Consider the following 20,815-nt stretch of genomic DNA (forward strand, 5'->3'; position numbering starts at 1 on the left):
TCCGGACACGCGTGACAGGCGACGTCAGCAACAGTTCGTCTCGGCACTCAGTGGTGTCTACGCGATTGGTGTAACGCACCTGCGCAGCACGCTTGTAGGGAGCCGTCCGGCCGTTACCGCAGTCTCCCGCATCACAACCGCTGTCGTCTTCTCACTGTTTGTGATTATTGTCTGGAGCTTTTTTTCACACTACATGCACAGACTGATGCCGCAGTTCTGCAGACGTCGGATATCACAGACACCAAAACATAGTGATGACTGCGCTGCAGACGACACTTCCGCCTGGCCCACGCCCACCCAAATTGTGGCCCGCTCCAGTCCCGCCCGTTGTTGCATAGAGGATCACGTGACATCTCGTACCACGTTGTAGCCATGTTTTTGGCAGCTCGAGGCCAATGTTGCCCGACGGAGCCGAAGTTTTCGTTTAGATTTCTTCTCTTGTTTAAAGTAAGATTTAACAAGGTATATCCCATTTTTCGCAAAGCAAAGGACGCAGTGCCTTTTATTAGTGCTTTTTATTGTGAAATCACTCTTTATCCTGAAATTTTCTGAATTAAGCAGTGTTGCCCTTTAAGTAGAAACATGCCTAATGTGCTTTTACCTAGAGGAGTTTTGTGGCATTGGGAGAAGGAATGCTGTTCTAAATTTGTTGACAAGAAGACAAGTAGTGTAGCACTCGTGTTTTTTTTATTTTTTTTGCAAAACCTTAGCCTTTGATCATCATCACATATGCGATGGGGTGTTTTGCCTTTACAGCTGGAAGGGAATGAGGAGTTTGAAGAGTTTCTGGAAGTGCACAGTGCCAACAAGGCTGCCTGGGGCAACGACACCAGAGCGCCTGCCAACGCAACTGTTGCCAAGAGCAAAAAAGGAGGCAGTGACCGAGAAAAGAACAACGAGCAAGAGGCAGCCCTTAAAGACGACACAGGTTTATGCAATTTTTAATTGGTACAGTTTGTTTTTCATTAGCAGTATTTGGTAGGTGAAGAAAGAAGTATTTGAGATGTAATGAGGAAGAGCTTTCACTTAGCCTGTCACCAACCGTAGTAAGGTAATAAGTGTGTGCTTTGAACTGCTATGTGAACCTAATTAAGGGAGCTGTGCAACAATTTTATTGTTGAAAGAATTGGCATCTTCTACTTTGGACATCGTTCATCTTGTCACAAAGGACAGAAAACACATCTCCTTCCTTCGAAATCTTGCGATTCTGCCGAATAATCGCGGAGAAAAAATGAGAATATTCCTAGACCTGCAGCCGCGAACGGCGGCCATGAGAAACACGCGTCATGACGTTAATGCGGGTCTTGTAGGGAGATAGCAAGTTGTGCGAATACCTGCCCGATAGAAGGTAACTTTTCTATAAATATTGTCGTTCCAACATAAATATAAATGCGTCAAAAACCTGGTATCATCGACAAAACTTTTATTATACGGAGTTTTAGTGGCACCATCTATCCAAGGTCAACAAAACCGTCAACTCTTTCTGCTAGCGCAAACAGCCGCCAGAAGCCGGAGGGGGAGGGGGACAGAACCGGACGGGTATGGCCGGACCCGGATGAGACTTTCCTCCTTTCACCATATGCAAAGCACTGAAACTGTTTCACAGCTTTTTTAATTTCACAGAACCTTTAAGTGTAAAGAAGCTACCAGCCACTTCTTTTGGAATGTTCTGTTATCATGTTGTGGAGCTTTATGCTGTGTCCTTAATATTTTTGACCAAATTAATTATTAGTATCTTATGGGTGACTAATGAAAGAAAGCAGACCCAAGTATTTGCACTTGTGGGATACCCTGCATGTTTTCAGCTTGTGAAGCCAATGCAAAGGCCTGCAATTTGTTGGCAGGGACACAAACATGATGAGGCTGATCCTTTGATTAGAAGTGATATTTCCTCAACCAACCTGTGAGCACATTGCAGCAGACTTGATCTCATGCTACCTTCACAGTGTTTCCAGAAATATGATTTCAAAGCCTTTCCAAGCCTGTATTAAAACTGCCGAAACCTCCCCATTTTGAATTTCAGGTTCATCTCACTTTTTCTTTTGTTCCACAGCCTCAGGCTCAGGATGTTGTTAGCTATCCTTCTCTTGAACTGTATACCTTAAATTCTAGTTATGACTAGCATCTCTAGAGGATGGCAGTAAACTTCGTAGTCCTACCTGGCTTTTGGTGCTTGTTTAAGAAATTTGCTCGTCAGCAATTGTGCGTTTGATAAAGCATCCTTCCCTTTTTTAATGCGAAAGCATTAACTGTCCAATGGAGCGAAGCCGGCGTTGTCTGTAACAGCGAAACGAGCAAGAAATTTTCTTGACTGCGACGCGTCACGTGGCTTCATAGCAACGGCGTCACCAGTGCTAAGGAGCCAGCAGAACTGCTGGTGGTGCAGTGGGAGGGAGGGGATGCGGATATGCATTTCCCCCTCATGCTATCAAGCATGCAGCGCCCAATCATATGCTCAAGGACGACACCGTCCTTGGCGTCGTCCTTGAGGTCGTCCGAGACATCGTTCTCGGCATTGTCCTACACGTTGTCCTCTAGGCGTCATTCTCGATGTCGTTCCAGGCATCCTCTACGTGTCGTTCTCGACATTGTCCTAGAGGTCATCTGAAAGGTCGTCCTAGACATTGTCCTTGATGTCGTTTTAGAGGTTGTTCTAGATGCCAAACTTAGTGTTGATCTCTAGGATGTCGTCCTCTATGTCGTCCTAAACTTTAATATGTGTAGAAATATAACTTAAAAATATTTCACCTGTGGGACTATAATGCTTTTGCCTTCCTACATGTAAACAGTCTTAAGTGTCCTTCTGTAATTTTTTTTAGGTCCACATTCCAGAGACAAAAAGACTGAAGGCACATCACCAGAGAAGGTAAAAGGCTACGTTCAATTAATGTTGAGATCGTCGTACAAAGCATGCAAGACCCAAGATTGGGTCTTGCATGCTTTGTACTGGTTTTGTTTCAAAAGAAGATTAACATGTTTTTTTTTTTAATTTATAGAGCTATGCTTTATAAGTCTTCTTTTATACTGAAATGGCAGTTCACTATGCTAGTTATTCAATAAGTTGCATGTTTCAGGACTTGGACATAACGAAAAGAGAGTGCCATACCCCCTGAATTATGCTGTTGGGTTCTACTTGATGTCGTTCTGTTTTTCTGTTTCTTGGTATTGCAGTGAGGTTTTGCATTTACCCTTGATAGGTCAAGTTGTCTTCTATTTTCCTAATTTGCAAGCATGTTGCCAGGCTTCCATGTCTTCAAAATACATTGCTTTGTCCACTTTTTTATGACAGGCTAGTCAAGGACAGCCCAAAGAGAGTGATATCCAGAGGGATACAAAGGTGAGGGAGAGTGGATTTGCGAATTAGTGATAACTGACTGTTTTCCGCTTTCCCATTCTGCAGTCTAAGCTGCCAGTGCAGGAGTTCAACTTTTCTCTCAAAGTCAGTGGTCTTCCCTACAAGTGCAAAAAGGTTTGTGTCCATTTTGTATCCACTTTTAATTGACCCACTGATTACGAGGGCTTTTCTTTTTTAGAGCGCTGCTCTTAGGCACCCGTTTCCGGCTTGAGCGGTGTCGCAGTAACCGTAACGCATTGGCGTAACGCTTTTTTGTGACGCATCTCCGTAGCCGTAATGCTTTTTCCGTGACGTGTCGCCATTGTTGTCGGCTTGAGGCGTTGCCGTCAGCGTAACCACGCGGTGCATTATGGGAAACGTCACATAATGCACCGCAATGACGCGCGTTGCTTTATGGGACGTTTTTCATAATGCACCGCGCAGAAGGGGGGCCAAGGGGGAGGAGGATGGAGGAGGAGGAGAAAGAGGGAGGAGGAAAGGAGTAGATGAGGAGGGAGGAGCAGAGCCGTATATGGGGAGAGTTTAATCAGTCTATGGTCTCGCCGCCGTAACGCTCTCCTCCCAAGTGAGCCAATCAGCACGTGGCGTAGAGCAAGAGGCATGAGCGCATGCGCGTGAACTCCCGGCTGCTCCCACCTGAGTGGGGAGGGCCGCCATCTTCGATCATTCTCCCGGCGGAATGCGTGGGATCGGCATCTAAATCTCGATTCTTGCCCTTTATATCGCTGGCTCTGGCAAGAAAATGAGAGTCTGTTATTCCTCGGTGGGTTAAAAAGCTAATAAATTAAGAATTTTCGGCGTATGGCCACAAACTTTTATTCAGGCGAAAAAGAAGTCGGCGCGTAGCAGACGACGCGTAGCATCAGCAGTGCTCTTCTCCGACCAGTCTCCGACAGCGTTGCTAAAAATGGCGGTCGTCTCCTCTCTGCTCCCTTCTTTCTCTCTCGCTCCTTCGGCGCTCTCCTCCCTTTCATTTACTTTTCTCCTCTCCGGCGCCTTCGTCGCCACACCCACTGGCCAAACTCTCCCAATATACGGCTCTGGGGAGGAGGAGGGGCATACCGTCCCCTCCGTACCCTCCCCTCCTCCTCCTCAAGAGCTGCGCTCTAATTCGGCATTACAGGGAGTTGTAAACGTCTTTAATTTTTTTCAACTTTGGATAAATTGGGTAAAAGAAAGAGTGACGAAAAATCTCTTACTATAGATAACGTGCAGATACATACTCTGGCTACTTCTCCACATAATCATTGCACAGACTAAGAAAGTTGTTATAATGTAGCACAAGCTTTTGGGTATCTTCCCCAAAAAAGGTTGTCGGCTCTGTTCTCAGTCATTCCATCATGAGTTCAACAAGGCTGCCATTGTAAAACCCTGCTACTATTTGATTGGACCTTCAGAAAAACTTTTTTGCAAATGAACCTTTTGCACAATATTGGATGTGTTGGGATTGGTAATGCCCATTTTGAGAGCTATGGTGTTGATTTATTTGCAGAAGCAAATCAAAGACTTCTTTAAACCTGTCAAAGTGGCGAGTCTGAGGGTTCCACCCAGAATTAAAGGTGAGCTGTATGAGACATTTCTCTAAGAAGGTTATACTACAATGCCTCGTCGTCTAGGCTTACATGTGGGCTTGTTATCCTCACGAAGACAACAAGTCCTCCCGTTAGCCCACATGGCGGCAAGATAGCTGGGCCTGTTAGTATGTTGCTTGCTAAATTTAAAACCGCAGCTACTGAGAGGAGGAGACGAAACCATATTTGTAGTTAAGTAACTGATAGGAGCCTTTATAATAGCCTAGCCTAAAATGAACCCCAAAGAAACACCCCTAAATTCGAAGTAGTATAATAAACCTTGAAAACACAAATCCAGTGATGTGATTGCTGCGCCAATTGCGCCAAACTGCGCCAAGGGGCTAACCCTGCTACATTCTGCTACATTTTGCCAAAATATGGGTAATCTGCGCCAAGCCTGTGCCAAAGGACCAGTTTTGGTTGCTTTTCAAAACCGAAACTACACTGAATACCGTAATTGAGCATGCGTGAGCTAACTGGCGCAGGCGGCCGCCCACACAAAGTACCCTGCATCAATTGTGGCATTGTAACCCTGGAGCCGGGGAAAAAAAGGGACGTAGGACAGGCACAAAACTCCAATGTCAGTATTGAACCAGCTCGCCTGCACTCTTGCTTTAGTCACATTAATCGTCCATCCGGTCTCGCATGGTTTTTCCCGCCGTCTCTTCTTTCGCGCTCTCGTCGTCTCATAAATCTAGTCTCGCGTTCTTTTTTTTTCGTTTTTTTTAAACGAAATTACATTTTTGCGTGGCAGGAGTTACTTTTCGAGCTGAAACACTCGCTTCTGAAAGCAACGGCCATGGGAAAACTATTTGGTCCCCTGCCGGCCAGTCCGCACGTGGCTACAGATATGGACCTTCCTAAACTGAAACATAAGGACCGCCGCATGTTCATCAACATTCCTATTCTTGTTTATTACATACGCTACTACGAAAATCCCTTTTTAACTTAAAGACTGCTGTGTAGAAGTATTGATTACCGAGGTTTCTCTTGGTTGGCTTTCTTTCAAGAGGGACCCAGTACATGAAAAATCTGTTGTGAAAGAAAGTTGGTGAAGAGACGTGAGCTAAAGCAAAGAAGGCAATATCTGCACGCTGAACCTGCACATCGCGCTTGTTTGTCTCGAGTTCAGTCTTTGCACAAAGCACTCCAAGAACGTTTTGACCCTGACTTGCGATGTCCTGCATCGATGCGCTCAGGTTCTTTTTTTCTGTATGTTTAGCTTGTACCTCGCCTGCCGGCCTTGCAAGCACGCGCCGCTGAACTGTTTATTGCCGCATACTGGGCAGTTAGATTTTGCATACATTTTTAGAAACCAGTTTGCGACAGAGCGGAGAGACATGATTTCGGTTTCGATCGAACAGCCGTCTCAGCTCGCGCGACGAAGCACGTGCAGCTGCAAGCCTGCCGAAGTTGCCCTGACGTACATGCAAACATGATTGCACGACAGAGGCACCAGCCGGGACGCTTGCAATCCACTGTTTTACGTTTACTTGTAACGAAAATCTGGCACGTCGGGAATCAGTAAAACGGTGGCAAGCGGTTTTTCAGAATCGCTCGGCAACGCGTACAGCACTGAACACTTGTAAGGTGTCTCAATGTATTTTTGGGGACATTGAAAGTGGACATTATTTTCTAGCCTAAGCCAAAGCGAAGCTTGCAGCAGCTTTCCAGAAAGTTTTGAAAAGCAAAAAGTACCCGCTAGTTGTAATGCACCTTTTTCTTGTGTGCAATTTCGGATTGTATATATATATATATATATATATATATATATATATATATACAATATATATATATAATATGGATTGATATATATGTATATATATATATATATGTGTGTGTTCCACCAGTCGGAGACTGCTTCCATTTTTAATATTATATCACTAGTCAACCTATAGCTGTGATATTTACTACTGGTCATTTTCAAATAAATTTTAATATGTGAAGTTTGCTTCTTATCTATCTATAGTGGGTACATATATATGTATCATTTAAGGGGGACATGGGTCTTCGGAGCCAAAAGCTTCCTAAAACTGCATTCTTTTGAAAACGGCAATGGCTGTTGTTCTTCTGAATCTACCAGGCTTCTAGTGCCGTGGATGAGTATTTGAGATATAAATCAATTTATAATGTCTTTGCGGGCTGAATGTGCATTTAAGTTGACTCTAAAACATTGTTTTCACATAACATAAATTTTGGACTCATTGAAAATTTGCAGGAGGGATATCTCAGCATCTAAAGCAGTCAGAAATATAATATTTCTTGAAATGTGTTGCTAAATGTCTGAAGCATACAATGTTGAAAGCAGATTTTTTAATATAGGTCTAGACATTTTTTTATATGATCTTTTGCTTTATTACTTGTTAGCCATGCATTGAGCACTTAACTTCAATATGTTGTGAAATCACTAATAATTCATTTATCTTAAAAGTACTTCTAACATTGTATTCTTTACACTTCGTGGTATCTGGCCATGTGTTAAAAAGGATATTTTGTTGAGCAGCTTTTCCATATCATTCCTCCAAACAAAGGCAGGCAAGTTTTAATTACCTTCAGGAAAATTCTACTGACTGAGGAAATATATGAAATCAGCACAATAAGCTGAACAAGCGTGTACAATTTCAATGAGTTTGGTCATGAAATAAGAAAAAAAAGCTCCAAGACCAGTGTTCCTTCTTAACTGAAACATTGCAAAATGTGTGCAAAACCCACCTAGGAGTCTTTTGCAAAAAATGCAGAAGACTCCTAGGTGGTCGAACTTGACCATAATTCGTTTATTCCGGTGAGCAAAGTGTCCTTCGTTTGTCCAGCACCTAAAACAAATATTTGTATTTTTCTAAGAATATCTGCTCCGAAAGCCACTTTCTGTGCTCCGGAACACTGTTTTAGCCGCTCTAAAAGCCTTGTTTTGGCTGCTCCAAAGGCCACTTTTGCTGCTCCAAAACACTGTTTTGGCTGCTCCGAAAGGTGCTCCAAAACGACTTAGGCCAATCACATCACTGCAAATCCCTAGTCATGATGTCTTTTCAAAATCTCGATGTCAAGGAAATACCGTATTTACTCACATAATGAATGCGCTTGCATAATGGACGCACCCCCTGCAACAGATACCAATATTTAGACTTCTTTTTTTTTTTCTCTCGCATAATCAGTGCACCTCAATTTTCATCTTTGCGAGTCTCAAATTGCATCCAATTTAGCTAGGCACCACGATAATTTTCTTTTGCTGCCAAGCGGTCAGACCAAGTCAAGCCAAGCCACGCCAAGCCCAGCCACTCTTATAACGGCCGCAAGTTCGTAGTTGCGGTAGTTGCAGAAGTGATCAACCCTGAAACTGAGCGGCGCGCACACTTGATGAAGCTTGGTTCGAGGAATCGCCCAGCCCCGGACATTCTTCGCCTATCGGATGCATTAATGTCAACAAACACGCAGCCGTCTGGGGTCCGCTTTCGGACAGTGAAATCGTGAAAGTGGTCTGGCCTAATTTCACATACTCCATTAATTTAATCCGTAACTGAATTCCTCAGCGAGGTGCACGCTACGTCTGGTAACAACCGTCTCCGTGAACGAAACTTGATCCGTGGGAGCAGGCCTCGGCGATCGGCGGGTGGACTTCATACGAATTCATATATGTGTAGTCGCGGTATATACCTGAGCGCGCTGCCGGATACTAGCAATATATATCACCTAAGAATGGTTGTGCTGAGCGAGCTTCATAGGGCGCTTTTCCTTTGGCAAAAGGCTTGCCTAAAGTGCTCTGAAAAGGTTCGCAATTTATAAAGCATTGTTACTGTGGTGCACCCCGACCAGCGGAGACGTGCCACAGTACCTTGCCGTGTCATATTGGCACTTAATATGACATTTGCACAAAGTGTGCAAATGCGAAAAATTTACCCCGCGTAATAAACGCCCCCCCCCCCTTCCCCCCCCCCCCCTCCAGATATGTGTCTATTTTTCGGAAAAAAAGCGTGTTCATTATGCGAGTAAATACAGTAGGTTATACAGGCTATGGAAGATGACATCTTTAAGTCTGACACTATATGCCGGCCACATGCTCTTGCATATACAAACTGCATGTACAGGGGCCGAAGTTTAGAACTTGAACCAGCACAGCTTCAGTGCAGTAATGTTGTCGGGCAAAGTTACAACAGTAGAGGCAAAAAATGGGCTTTCCTTGCCTGGGAAAAGCAGTTTTTGCCATGTGTTTGTGTGCACTGCGGGAAAGATGCAGAGCTCAGCGACTTCTGTGCAAAGATGCATTCTACTGCACAAACTGTCACTACCAAGAAAGTACCGGTGTGTTTACTCTGCACATGCAGCCCCCCCCCCCCCCCATATACAGCAGAAGTCTGTATAGTTATACTCACTGATTCACTATATCATCGTAAGTAGTGTCCAAAAAGGAAATATCTGGAAATATTTTACTGTTGCATAGCATTGCGGACATGGCCACACTTGTGTACACTGGTCCTGGAGGTGGTATGAGGAGTATGATCCAGCTCTTAGGATAATAGGTAGATGTTTCGAGACACCTGGAAATATGTTGCTGTTGCATGAGTGGTACAAAGCAGGGTGTCTAGCGACCGGGAAAACCGGGAATTGTCAGGGAAATTTGAATTGCCGGGAAAAATCAGGGAATTGTCTGGGATATTGTCAAAAAGCGAGCCCAGTCAGGGAAAATGAGGCGGAAACGCCGTCGAGTGCCCCGAGCAGAGTTGAGGACTGAGGGGCAGAAAAATAGGCAATAAATTCTGCCTAGAGTGGAGCGTGGGCTCTGCTCGTCCGATGTAGAGTGTGTTACCCAATGCAAATGAAACAGCTGACCAATCCAGGACCAGCCTTGGATTGGACTGGATTGAGGGTGCAACACTAGGCTAGATCCAATTAGGGGTACTAGATTTAGTAACAAATGGAAAAGTCTCAAACCCCGATCCAATCCAAGCCGAAAGTATCCGAAAATGTGCATCTGGGGGCTATGCTGCCATTCGGTTATTGACGTGTGTAGTTAAGCGTAGTGTTTTCATGGTGTTTCCAGAAGTGGCCTCTTCACTGACGATGTCGGTGGCAAGAAAGTGCTTGTTTAATCCGGACTGAGAACCCAAATATTTCGGAATATGCAAGTTTGATTAAGCCCATGCAAAACGATCCTCAGTGCTCAATTCTCAGTGCCTTGTGTTGTAATGGTCTTACATATTTAACCGCCTCTACAGTGGTCAAGGAATTTCACCTGATATTGTCTGGGAAAACCTGGAAATGTCAGGGAATTTCAAAATAATAATTTGCTAGATAGCCTGACAAATGTGTACAGTGCAATCCACTTATAACGATAATGAGAAAACTTGAAAATTAAATCGTTATAATTGATTATTGTTGTATCTGGACTAGAAACTGAGCGTTTCAAGTCTAGAAACTGATTGTTACAAGCACTACATCATTGTATGTGGTATTGTTATAAGTGAATTGCACTGTATACCGGGTTCTTTCTTTAATTTGAATATTTCATGTTAAGAGGGCGCGGTACCTCTATTTATTCGTCCGTTTCAGCCACCAGATGGCGCGCGGCTCGAAACGTGGTTGAACGCGCAACTTCTAGATGGCGCCAGTATCGAGGTGTGAAAAGGCCCGCGTTATCTGCTGCGTGAAATAGATCCCGAAATGTGCCGTGTTCTCCCGGCGGAGGAAGTTTCTCCCTCCCTCGCGCGCGCTTGGTATGTACGCGCGGTGGCCGAGTCCGGCCTCTGCGCTGTGTGATGCAGTGGGTGGCGCTCGTTTCTGTTCGGAGGTAGGAATAAAAATGCCGGTCCCCTTTTTTACGACGCTCGTTTCTATAGCTTGTTTTTCTTTTCTTTTTTTTTTTTTTATCTCAAGTGACTACAGTACCCGCCTGTTCGAAATCGTCCTTTGCGGTGAGCGATTGAGAGTCAGGTTAGCATTTTATTTGGGTCAGCACTACACGTTCAATGGAGACCTCGGGCGGCGATGTAAATATGCATTGCTCCCCAAAGTGTGTCCAAGGTGCGCAATGGCAATTGGAAAGGGTATTGAAGGCGCGCGACCGTCGGTTGGTAAAATACGTGCGTTAGATTCACTTATTCAGTCTAATCATTTTTGCCAACATCTTTTATCTGTTTCGACAAATGACATGGTCGAGTCTATTGATAATCTTAGCTAGATTGGATGTACGGAGTGTCCGGGCTTTAAATAAATTTGCTTCGTTTATGTGAATGAATAACTGTTTTCTCTTTTCCGTGCTCGGTGCTATGCAAAAATCGCTGAGATGTTATGGTAGCTCAGTGTGGCGGCGTTTTGCACGCTGACTCGCTATTGCATTCGCTGTGCACAATGTGTGTTCAGATGGAATGTGCCAAATCGTATTTCCGATCGATATGATAGATTTACTTTGCTACAGTGTTAATTATATTTTCCTGATTTAAACTGGTTCGTCCCAGATCTGAGCCTAAGTTCAAATTCGAAGGGCAGACAAACTTAGCGTCGTAACAGTTGTAATGCGCAGAAAGAAATTAGTACCATGAAAGAAAAACAAAAGGATATGAGGTGGCTCAGTGTTATAGAAGTAATGAGTGTGCAAAGGATGCCATCGTACGTGGTTTTTTTTTTTTTTAACTTTCCGCATTGCTGGGAAACGCTCAAGGTACCAGCAAAGACAGCGAGCTGGCGTGAAATTTCCATCGAGCGGAAAACGAGTGTCGTTTTTATTTCATCATGTGCTTTCATTTTGATATGGCTCAAAATGGGCGCGAAATAGTAACAGGTAAGGCAACCAAATTTAGATGTTAGGTCTGGAGCACCGTCATACTCAGCCGTGTTGGGGGCATCTCTCGCGAGTCAATACGGCAAAGGTATTGTGCGTCGAACTGTATGTGAGAGTTATCCATTTCAGCGAAACCTTGATTTCGCAAAACTATTGTGGCTCGAGTCGTGGCTTCCAGTACTTGGAAGCCACGAGCGAGAAATAAAGGACAGTTAATTTTGAAGGACAATCGCGACGTGGAAACCCATAAAAGAGAGTTCCAATAAGACGAGAGCTTCCCCTTCTCTTCAAGTGCGTGGGTTACGCTCTCAATCCTGCACCTGTGGTAACACTGCAGGCTCCTAAAATCGCTTTGAAAACGTCCCTGATCGCAACAACTTTTTTTTTTTTTTTTGTCAAGGCGCTATTTTTTTTTTTTTTTTATTTTTGTCTACCTTGATACCCCATCAGCGCAAAAACTACCATAAACTAAAAAAAAAAAAAAATAGTGGGCATACAACGTCAACGCACCCACTGGGACCCGAGTCAAGGCAAGAACAACTAACTACTAAAAGGGGGAAAAAATCATGTTCGCATACACAGACAGAACGCCTCCGTCGAAAGAAATGAATCATGCGCTTGTTCTGCCAGTCTCGTTGTGCGTCTGTCAAAAGCCACAAAGAAGGAAGACAATCAGCGCCTACACCACTCCCCTCCCCTCTCCCCCCCCCCCCCCCCCCCCCCCCCCCACCACCACCCCTAAAAAGAAAAAAAAAAGGTTTCTTGGGCGCGCGCGGTCGCCCAAGCGATGACCTTGGAAGGGTATGCGATTGTAGCACGTTTGTCCCCCGGTTGTGCCCCTGTCTCCCAAGCGCCCGTCTTATCTTCCCGAGTTTCAACTCCGCAGTGATTCTGAATCATTCTGATGCTTTCCAACGTTGCAAAACTGTTAGACGAATATTTGCACAGAAGTATACACTGTTCGCAGAACTATCTACGGCGCTAAAATTCAAAAGCGCCGTGTTGGATTCGGGAACTCGTGTAGGTTTAGCTCATTGTTTGAACATTCTTATTCGCTCGATAAACTCCACAAAACGTGTAAATATTAGAATGAACTTTCCAGAGAACGATAGTTGTTGTCGGGGTTCCAGGCGACCGGACAGGTCGCAATTATTGGCTGATTAAAAATGTTATTTCATAATCACAATCGTATCATCAAGGGCACGCCATTTCCTCATCACTTCTTCTACGAAAAGAGTTGCTGTATTCGTAGCACACACAGACAGAAACGGTTGAGACTGTGCCCAAATAATATCTTCTTTTGGCAGGTACTGCGCAGCGATTACACACAATGCCTCTAACATAAACATGCTGCTCCACATGTCTATTCACAAGATGCAATACATCGTTCTCCCAACTTTGTTGAAATGGGCATGAAAGCGCGTAACCGTCACTTTTTTGAAGTTCTACTTAGAGGTGAAGTGTTTACCGTAAAAAGTCGTTAATTATTTATTTTTTTTCCATTCAACTACAAAGCTCGATTCACTTAAATTTTTGTTTTTATATCGTCTCTACAGCGCTTTTACGTCGGTACTTTCGTGTTAGAGGACATCACATAATGTGCGAAAAAAAACAACAAAAAAAACGGTAGGATCGATGCTGCATAGCCTTTTTTTTGTGGACATCAAGAAAAAAAAAATATAGTAGTTGTCTTCACTTCGCACTGCATGTTTTAGCACGAAAGTTCCTATTTGGTTATGATGTCTTTATTTTCTGAAAAATTGTATACAGTAATTTAAATTACTGAATTACAAAAACGTCGAAATTGTATAATTGCTTTTCGTTGGGACGCCATGACGACAGCGACACTCGTGTTCCCTCGTGGTTTTCGCCAGCATTTCTACGATGAATTGCCAGGATCGCGAGATGCAACAGCGTGACACTCCGTCTTCTGTGACGTCATTTGTTGCACTTCGGGACCACTTTTGATGTATGGCCAGCATACGACGCTAAATACACCAGTCGGAGACGCGCTGCAGGTGCCATAGTACTGCTCCTAAAAGTAGCTGTCACGTGCTTTGCTCCGCGACTGTGATTCCCTCACAGCAGCTCTGACTGAGGGTTGCCAAATTACGGTGAAACGGAGTATAGACAAAACAGACCGGAAACGAGCTGCCAGCATACGATAGTCAAACTCCAACAAAAAGGATTAGTTTCTTCCCAAGCTGGACGACATTTACCGGGCATCTTTAGAGCTGCGAAGCTCAAAATCACGCGTACTCATAAGATTTTTTTTTTCTCACGTGTTTGTGATTTTTATGATGTCCTGCAAGCAAGAAAAAAATATATATGGTGAAGTCACTCCGAGGGGGTATCGATAACTGCGAGCCACGAACATGAAGGATTCGCTAACATCCGTCAGGAGTGTGAACGGTAAATCGTCACGCAAACATATTCTCACAAGCTGCAAATATTTATTTGGCTTAGCAAGTAGAATACTAGTATACTAACGACATGTGATTATTGTACACAAGATACCATTTCTCGGTTCTTCAAGACCATTTCCCTAGTCTGAACGGCCGCGCTACGGGCCGCAACTAGCCGTGCCCTCGATAGACTACGGAGCTGCGTTGTGTCGTCTGCTACTGTACCGCCAACAGGAGAGCGATAGCTCTGTATGCTCCACAGATGCGTGTTGCGGTATAACTCTGTACGTCTGTCCTAGAGGAAGACAAAAAGATAGGCTCGGTGACCCCCCTCCTCGTTTGGACTGAAAGGTTTACAAAAAAGTGACCAGACATTGGAAAAGCATATGTCACAGAACTTGGTTTATGAAATGGCATCATTGTTTTCGAGCAAGAAATCACCTGCTCACCACTGGGACGATAAAATCGTCACTATTTATTGCGTCAGGTATATTTGCACTCATGAAGAAAAATCTGAACACATCCTTCTCCCAAAGTCCTATGTCGAATAATAAACACTTTTTTAAACATCTATGCACAAATAACTCATTTTTTTCTACACTTGTATATTGTACACGTTAATTAAACGACGTCAAACCGCATTTTTGATTAGATCTTGATGTCTACATCAACTACATTCATATTTTTTAGGGCTTTATTGAACGATAACTTAACACGACGGCTCGATCTCAACAAAACCTCAACGTGCGAAGCTTCCACAGACGGTCGTTTGCGAGTATTCTCAATGTGAGACTTCAGAAGCTTTCGCTTGCCATAGGGAGCTTGCTTTCGACTACAGCACTGCACGGGCCCGGAAAGCGCGGAGCGCGCTGCTGTGGGGAGAGGTTGACTTACAAGATGACGTGTTACGTGGTCACGTAAGATGGCGTCATTTCGTGCAGCGTGATCACGTAAGATGACGTCATTTCGTGTAACGAGATCATGTAAGATGACGTGTTTGCGTCACGTGATCACGTAAGATGACGTCAGTTCGTATGAACTGACGTCATCTTACGACAACGCCAACAACATTAGTGCCGTCCGGAACCATTGACCTTAGAAACGCGCCTCTTCGCTTGAAGAGCTGATATGCGTTGATTGTTATTTGTTTCTTTTGCCTACTACAGACCATTCAAAAACTCGCCTTCTGGGTGCCACCAACTTCGTCTACTGGGCTGTGAAGCGCGTTCGAGCGTGCGCAATACTTCTCTAGGCCGAAAGATTGTACACTGAGTATGCGTTCACAGCTCAATGACTTAGGCATTTTTCGTCAGGATATAGATGCTCCCACGAGAAGAGCGTAATGGATATGTGAATAGAATTGGAAATTTGAAATGTTCTTGTCCAATCGAATTTTTCTTTGGTTATCAACGCTTTTTAGCGTCATCACAAGACGTTCAACCCATAATGCACTGGTGATTAAAAAATAAGCACCGAAAAACATGCACCGATTTTTGCTCAAAAATAAACACTGGAAAAAACATACCGTAATCATTACCCATGTCACCTTTTTGGGTGATATGTAAATTTCCAGAAGAACAGCGAGTTATCACCGGCCCCTAGGAATACCCTGACTACAGAGCAGGTGACCCGTTTTTCCCCGCGTTAGATTGCGGTGACCACGAACCGTACGGAGGTCACAGGACGTCCGTGAAAAATAAAAAGGAGACAAACAACGATCTACTCTGTGCACGCTTCATCCCCGATTTCCACGACCCCAAGGCCGAAGGACGTTTGTGTGAAGGATAACGATAAAATAAAACTTTGCGTCAAAAAAAAAAAAGCCTGTTTTTAAAAGAAAAAAAAAAGTAGAAACAAGCACAACGCGTTGACGGACCGCAGGGTTGTGGAACACCTCGCGGTCCGCTTGCCACAGGACGGTTGTCTTCGACCCATAGCTCCAAGGTGAATTTGCCACTTGCGAAAACACGGAGACCTACCCAGCGAGAACCAGGAAAGCAAGACATGCACACTAACGCCTCGGCGTGCAGAATGAAACAGGATATGGGCGCGGAATACAGCCACGGAAAAACACCTCGTACAGTGCCGATCCGGCCGATCTCCGAACGGACGATTTCGCATTTCGTGGACAGCGAGCGCCACCGCACGGGAGAGAGAGGTACCTTAAAAACGACGAAAACAAGCACCGACACCTTGGTTCTTTATATTTGCTGTAGTTACGGAACAAATCGACTTACATGAATAATTTGAATATTATTCGATTCCGTAATAAATTTAGAAGACATTAAGCGCAATACTTCTTATGTTTGAATTTAGATAATTTTGTAAATTCGCTCCGAACGCAAGAGTGCCGAATTAGCCGATTTTGACCATTTTCATGATTTTTTAAAGAATATAATTAAATTTATGATGAAACATTTGTTGCGCTTAGTGTCTCGATAATGACTCAATGTCTTTAAAGCCGAAATTTTCAAGAAGATCAGTGCAGCCGTTATTATGTGAGAATTTTTTTAATTTGGTGAAAAACCTCATGTATTCTCTATGGGGCTCTGAGGTGTGCCCCCTCTTAAGCAGTGATTTTTGCTTTTTACTGTGGCTTTGCAGGTATTGCATATTTAGGTTTCAAAACAGAAAAAGAAATGAAGCAAGCTCTCAACAAGCACCGGAGCTTCATGGGTGAGTGGGGCTTGCATTGCTTGACAGGTGTTCCTCAGGCTTTCGGTTGGTAGTGTTGCCCAGCATACCTCGCTCTTGCTTATGTGGTCTCCGGGCATTGTTTCAGCTGGTCACAAGTTGGAGGTGACGAAGTACACCAAGAAAGTGGTCCCTGAGCAGAAGTGGAGAAAGGTATTTTTTGTCAGTCAGGGATTCCCCTCCTGCGCCATTTTGTGCCAAAGGCAATTTCCTGCGCCATCTTGATAAAAAAACTGCCATATTGCTCCAAGTTGTGTGACTGTGCAGCTACTTGCGCCACCTATCCTAGCTGCTGTTATCAACCCAGTCAACTGCATCAACCTTCATTGGCAAGTTCAACGGAAGAAATAGAATCTGGGCAGGTGCTTCTTTCTGAGGCAAACCCAAGCCTTTCCAAGAAGCTGGCTGGCTGGCATAAATGGAAGGCTGCAAATGCTTTAAGTGACGGGCCTTTGATAGGTGCTTCGTGTTCAAAATAAACAATACTAATTAAGTTGCATCAGCAGTTGTGCCAACTTTTCTTTATATGAGGAAGATCTGTTCAGTAATTTTTCACGTTGGATTCCTGTGAAACATGCATTTTTTGCATTAAGCCTGTGAAGACCAACATTACAGAGTGGTTTACTCTCTCTACGAAAAAAAAAAAAAAAGACTGGGTATATTTGCAAACTTTAAAATTTTTTAATAAATTTAGGTAATCACAAGATTTTATAACTGCATGCTCAAAAGTTTGTTGGAAAGTGATATTTAGGTGCTTCAAAATGCTCCAAAAGCCAGTTTTAGGTGTTCCAAAGTGCTCGAAAATTTGTTTTCAGGTGGTCCGAAAATTGCTCCAAATTAAAAGTTTGCAGTAACATCACCAATTAGTGTTAAAGATAAACTGCTTGTAGCTTCTCTGTTGTAACCACATTGGCCAGATCATCACAGTGAGAGGTAGCAGCATTAGTCAGTCAAGAGATAGCTCTAACAACCAAAGTGCTCGAAAATTTGTTTTCAGGTGGTCCGAAAATTGCTCCAAATTAAAAGTTTGCAGTAACATCACCAATTAGTGTTAAAGATAAACTGCTTGTAGCTTCTCTGTTGTAACCACATTGGCCAGATCATCACAGTGAGAGGTAGCAGCATTAGTCAGTCAAGAGATAGCTCTAACAATGTGCCCCTTCGGTATGAAAAGAGCTGCACAATAGTGAAGTAGTGTCATGCATACATTATAGAGAAATTCTTCTTTACTTGTGAAGTTGTTTTCATATAATAGAGCATAATTTGCTTCTTTTTTTTTAAGTTTGAAAGCTTGGGAGATCCAACAGAAACACTGGCAGATGTGAGTATGTTTTCCTTCATTCCTCCGTAGCTTCTGATTCACCGGCAGGGATTAGTGAATACTCTCAGTTCACTTGCAAGGCAAGTATGAAATTGCTGTCAGAACTATTTTTGAGTCCCCTAAAGTGAACAGGTTTAAAGCTCCTGTAGCTAAGAAAGACCTATATGCATGTGCAAGTCACTTGCAGCAAAAACATTTAGATACCTTAGCATCTGTAGGGCCTGCTACACAAGAATATGGCAAGTGATGCATTGGGGTCAGAAAATATTGAGGTAAAATACACTTGGGGCAGCTCAAGAAATGTGATGTACATATTCATGCAACAAAACAGTAGCAGAACAACTATACATAAATTTTGCTCTGCTGGGTTGACCTTACCCTTCTGCCACCACCTCATTATAACCAGTACATCTGTCTTCCTACACATCATGTCACGGTAGAGTCTTGGAACTGTAGTAGTACAAGAGGCCTACGCATATACCTATATACTATTCTCTGCTGTCCATGCAATGATACATCTTCACAGGCAGGGTATCATGCCTACAACCAGTCAAGAGACATTGTTTCTTTTCAGACTGGTCGTATTTTTGTTCGGAACCTGTCCTACACTGTCACGGAAGACGACATCGAGGCACTCTTCAAAAAGTTTGGTAAGCTGTGCATGTTTTCTGCAGAATGTTTGTGCTCTGCCATTTGCTTTTATTATCAGGCTCAGTCACATTAGAAGCCTTTCTGTATCTGTACTTTTTTTTTATGAGCATGGTATGCATGAATTTTGCCACTGTTTTATTTTGTGCTTCATCTTTACTCTCTGCACATTTGTGACATTGAGAGCTCACTAATGTAAGTTTTTCAGTATATTCTGCTAAAGGTGACTAGTGAAAGACAATTAGAATGAGTATAGAAGCTATTTTTTGTGGGTTGATATAGTATAGAGATGCAGATGAGAATTGCTTTAACCTGATGTGACTCTACTTAGCCTCACAGTCACTGCCAGTGGAAACAACTTTTCTAACAATCAGCATAATGTCTTTCGGAGGATTCTCGACTTTTTATAGATGGCCAAGTTGTCTGTCACAAAGAGAAAAAATTAGCCAAGCTTTGAGAAAGTTAAATTTGAGGAAGAAAACGAGAAAGGACGGACAAACACAAACTTCCAACTGGGAACTGGCAATGTCCTTTCTCGTCTTCTTCCTCAATTTTAATTATCAATACCAACCCGCTTGTTCTGTCCTTACTTTGAGAAAGGTTTTTAAACTAAATAACCTATCTCCAAAAACATCAGAGAAGTTGATTTCAATACTTTGTTCTGTTCGAACAAACCGTCGAAATTCTTCATTTGACAGTATGCCTCCATTTTAAGTTTTTATGTCTAAACATTCTGCAGTTTGGCAAGGCTGTAAACAAGTGTTGAGTGATAAAATTATGAGGTTGTAGCTTCTTTGTGGGATGTAGGTTTGACTCAAAGTCAACTTATTATGTCATTGATTGCTTTAGACAGATGCACTTCTCATCAACTGCAATAACCAATTTTGTTCAGATTTTTGAAGAAAATTTGGATAGTTGAAACTTCGAACGTGACCTTATTTTTTACAGCTTGGTATTACAACAACAGAAAATAAGTAGACTGTTGAAGATTTGATTGAGGGAGTAGAATCTGCAAGATAATCTTGCACAATACTATTGGTTTGTTTCAATGCATGTTTGTTGCTTGAGTTGTTCTGCCAATGCAGGTCCAATATCAGAGGTGCATCTGTCCATCGACAAGATCACACGGAAGCCAAAGGGCTTTGCCTTCGTCTCCTTCATGTTTCCTGAGCACGCCATCAAAGCATTCTCTGAATTGGATGGAAAGCTGCTTCAGGTTTGTTCTCGATCCACACAAATTACACAAAAAAGTAATCAAGTTTTGTTTTTGTTTTTTCTTGTTTCCAATTCAAAGGCTGTCATCAAAACTATGATACTAGTGTGCTGGAAGTGCTCACTTGGGGCATCATATTTGCAGTAAAGTTTGGTGCTCATTAATAGTCTATGGGAGTAAGGTGTGAATAAGTACCAATGTCTAGTTCATCCCAATTGTAGCATGCAGTTTCTGAAGTTATCTTCATCTTGCCTGTTGGGAAAAGAAGAAATATGAGAGATGAAATCAACTTTGCTGGTGGTGAATCAGGCACTTAATTTTTTTACTTATATTGGGTGCTGTGATTTTTATATTATGGTGCATTTTATACAAAATCTTTATTTTTCACAGGCTAGACAAACTTGCTTTAAGTCACATGGACTTATGTCAATCAAGGGCCCCTCTTGAACACTAGGGAAACTAATTCTGAATTGTTCGGTCTAAGTCATATTTATAAGCCATAGATCCTCCAAATTAAAATTCAAGTGAATGTTGCTTTTAAGTTTTTGTGTGATTAAAAAATTTTAAGATTAAAAAATTTTAAGCAAGGCAAATACTTTTGGGGGTCCACATTATCCAGCCATGCACATTGCACACTGGAAAAACGGTAGCAGTGCATACAGTGAAACCCGTATAGAACGAACCCACGTACAGTAAATTACTGTCAATATCGAACTCACGGAAAATTTAAATAAAAATGCACGTAAACAGTACTTTTTATTTCAAACTTTTTTCCCCGGGAAGGCTTCCAAAAATGCGCAAACAATCGTCTTCTAGCATGTCCCTTTCCCCCCAGA

At 43.0% G+C, this 20,815-nt stretch overlaps 1 protein-coding gene across 2 annotated transcripts in view; it reads left to right on the forward strand.

Annotated features, from left to right (window-relative positions):
- LOC8026693 (probable RNA-binding protein 19) overlaps window positions 1–20,815 on the forward strand; it is a 120,831-nt gene that overhangs the window by 5,327 nt on the left and 94,689 nt on the right. The window contains exons 5-14 of one of the 2 annotated variants that reach the window (XM_042290758.1): window positions 757–928; window positions 2,820–2,866; window positions 3,290–3,337; window positions 3,401–3,469; window positions 4,848–4,914; window positions 16,708–16,779; window positions 16,886–16,950; window positions 18,080–18,118; window positions 18,693–18,768; window positions 19,852–19,982. In XM_042290758.1, the coding sequence (XP_042146692.1) occupies window positions 757–928; window positions 2,820–2,866; window positions 3,290–3,337; window positions 3,401–3,469; window positions 4,848–4,914; window positions 16,708–16,779; window positions 16,886–16,950; window positions 18,080–18,118; window positions 18,693–18,768; window positions 19,852–19,982 (786 nt within the window). The remainder of the gene's footprint in view (window positions 1–756; window positions 929–2,819; window positions 2,867–3,289; window positions 3,338–3,400; window positions 3,470–4,847; window positions 4,915–16,707; window positions 16,780–16,885; window positions 16,951–18,079; window positions 18,119–18,692; window positions 18,769–19,851; window positions 19,983–20,815) is intronic. The other variant, XM_042290759.1, reaches the window with a different exon arrangement.

This window comes from Ixodes scapularis, unplaced genomic scaffold (assembly GCF_016920785.2).
Source record: "Ixodes scapularis isolate PalLabHiFi unplaced genomic scaffold, ASM1692078v2 PGA_scaffold1__304_contigs__length_218370807, whole genome shotgun sequence".
Classification (NCBI taxonomy): Eukaryota; Metazoa; Arthropoda; class Arachnida; order Ixodida; family Ixodidae; genus Ixodes; species Ixodes scapularis.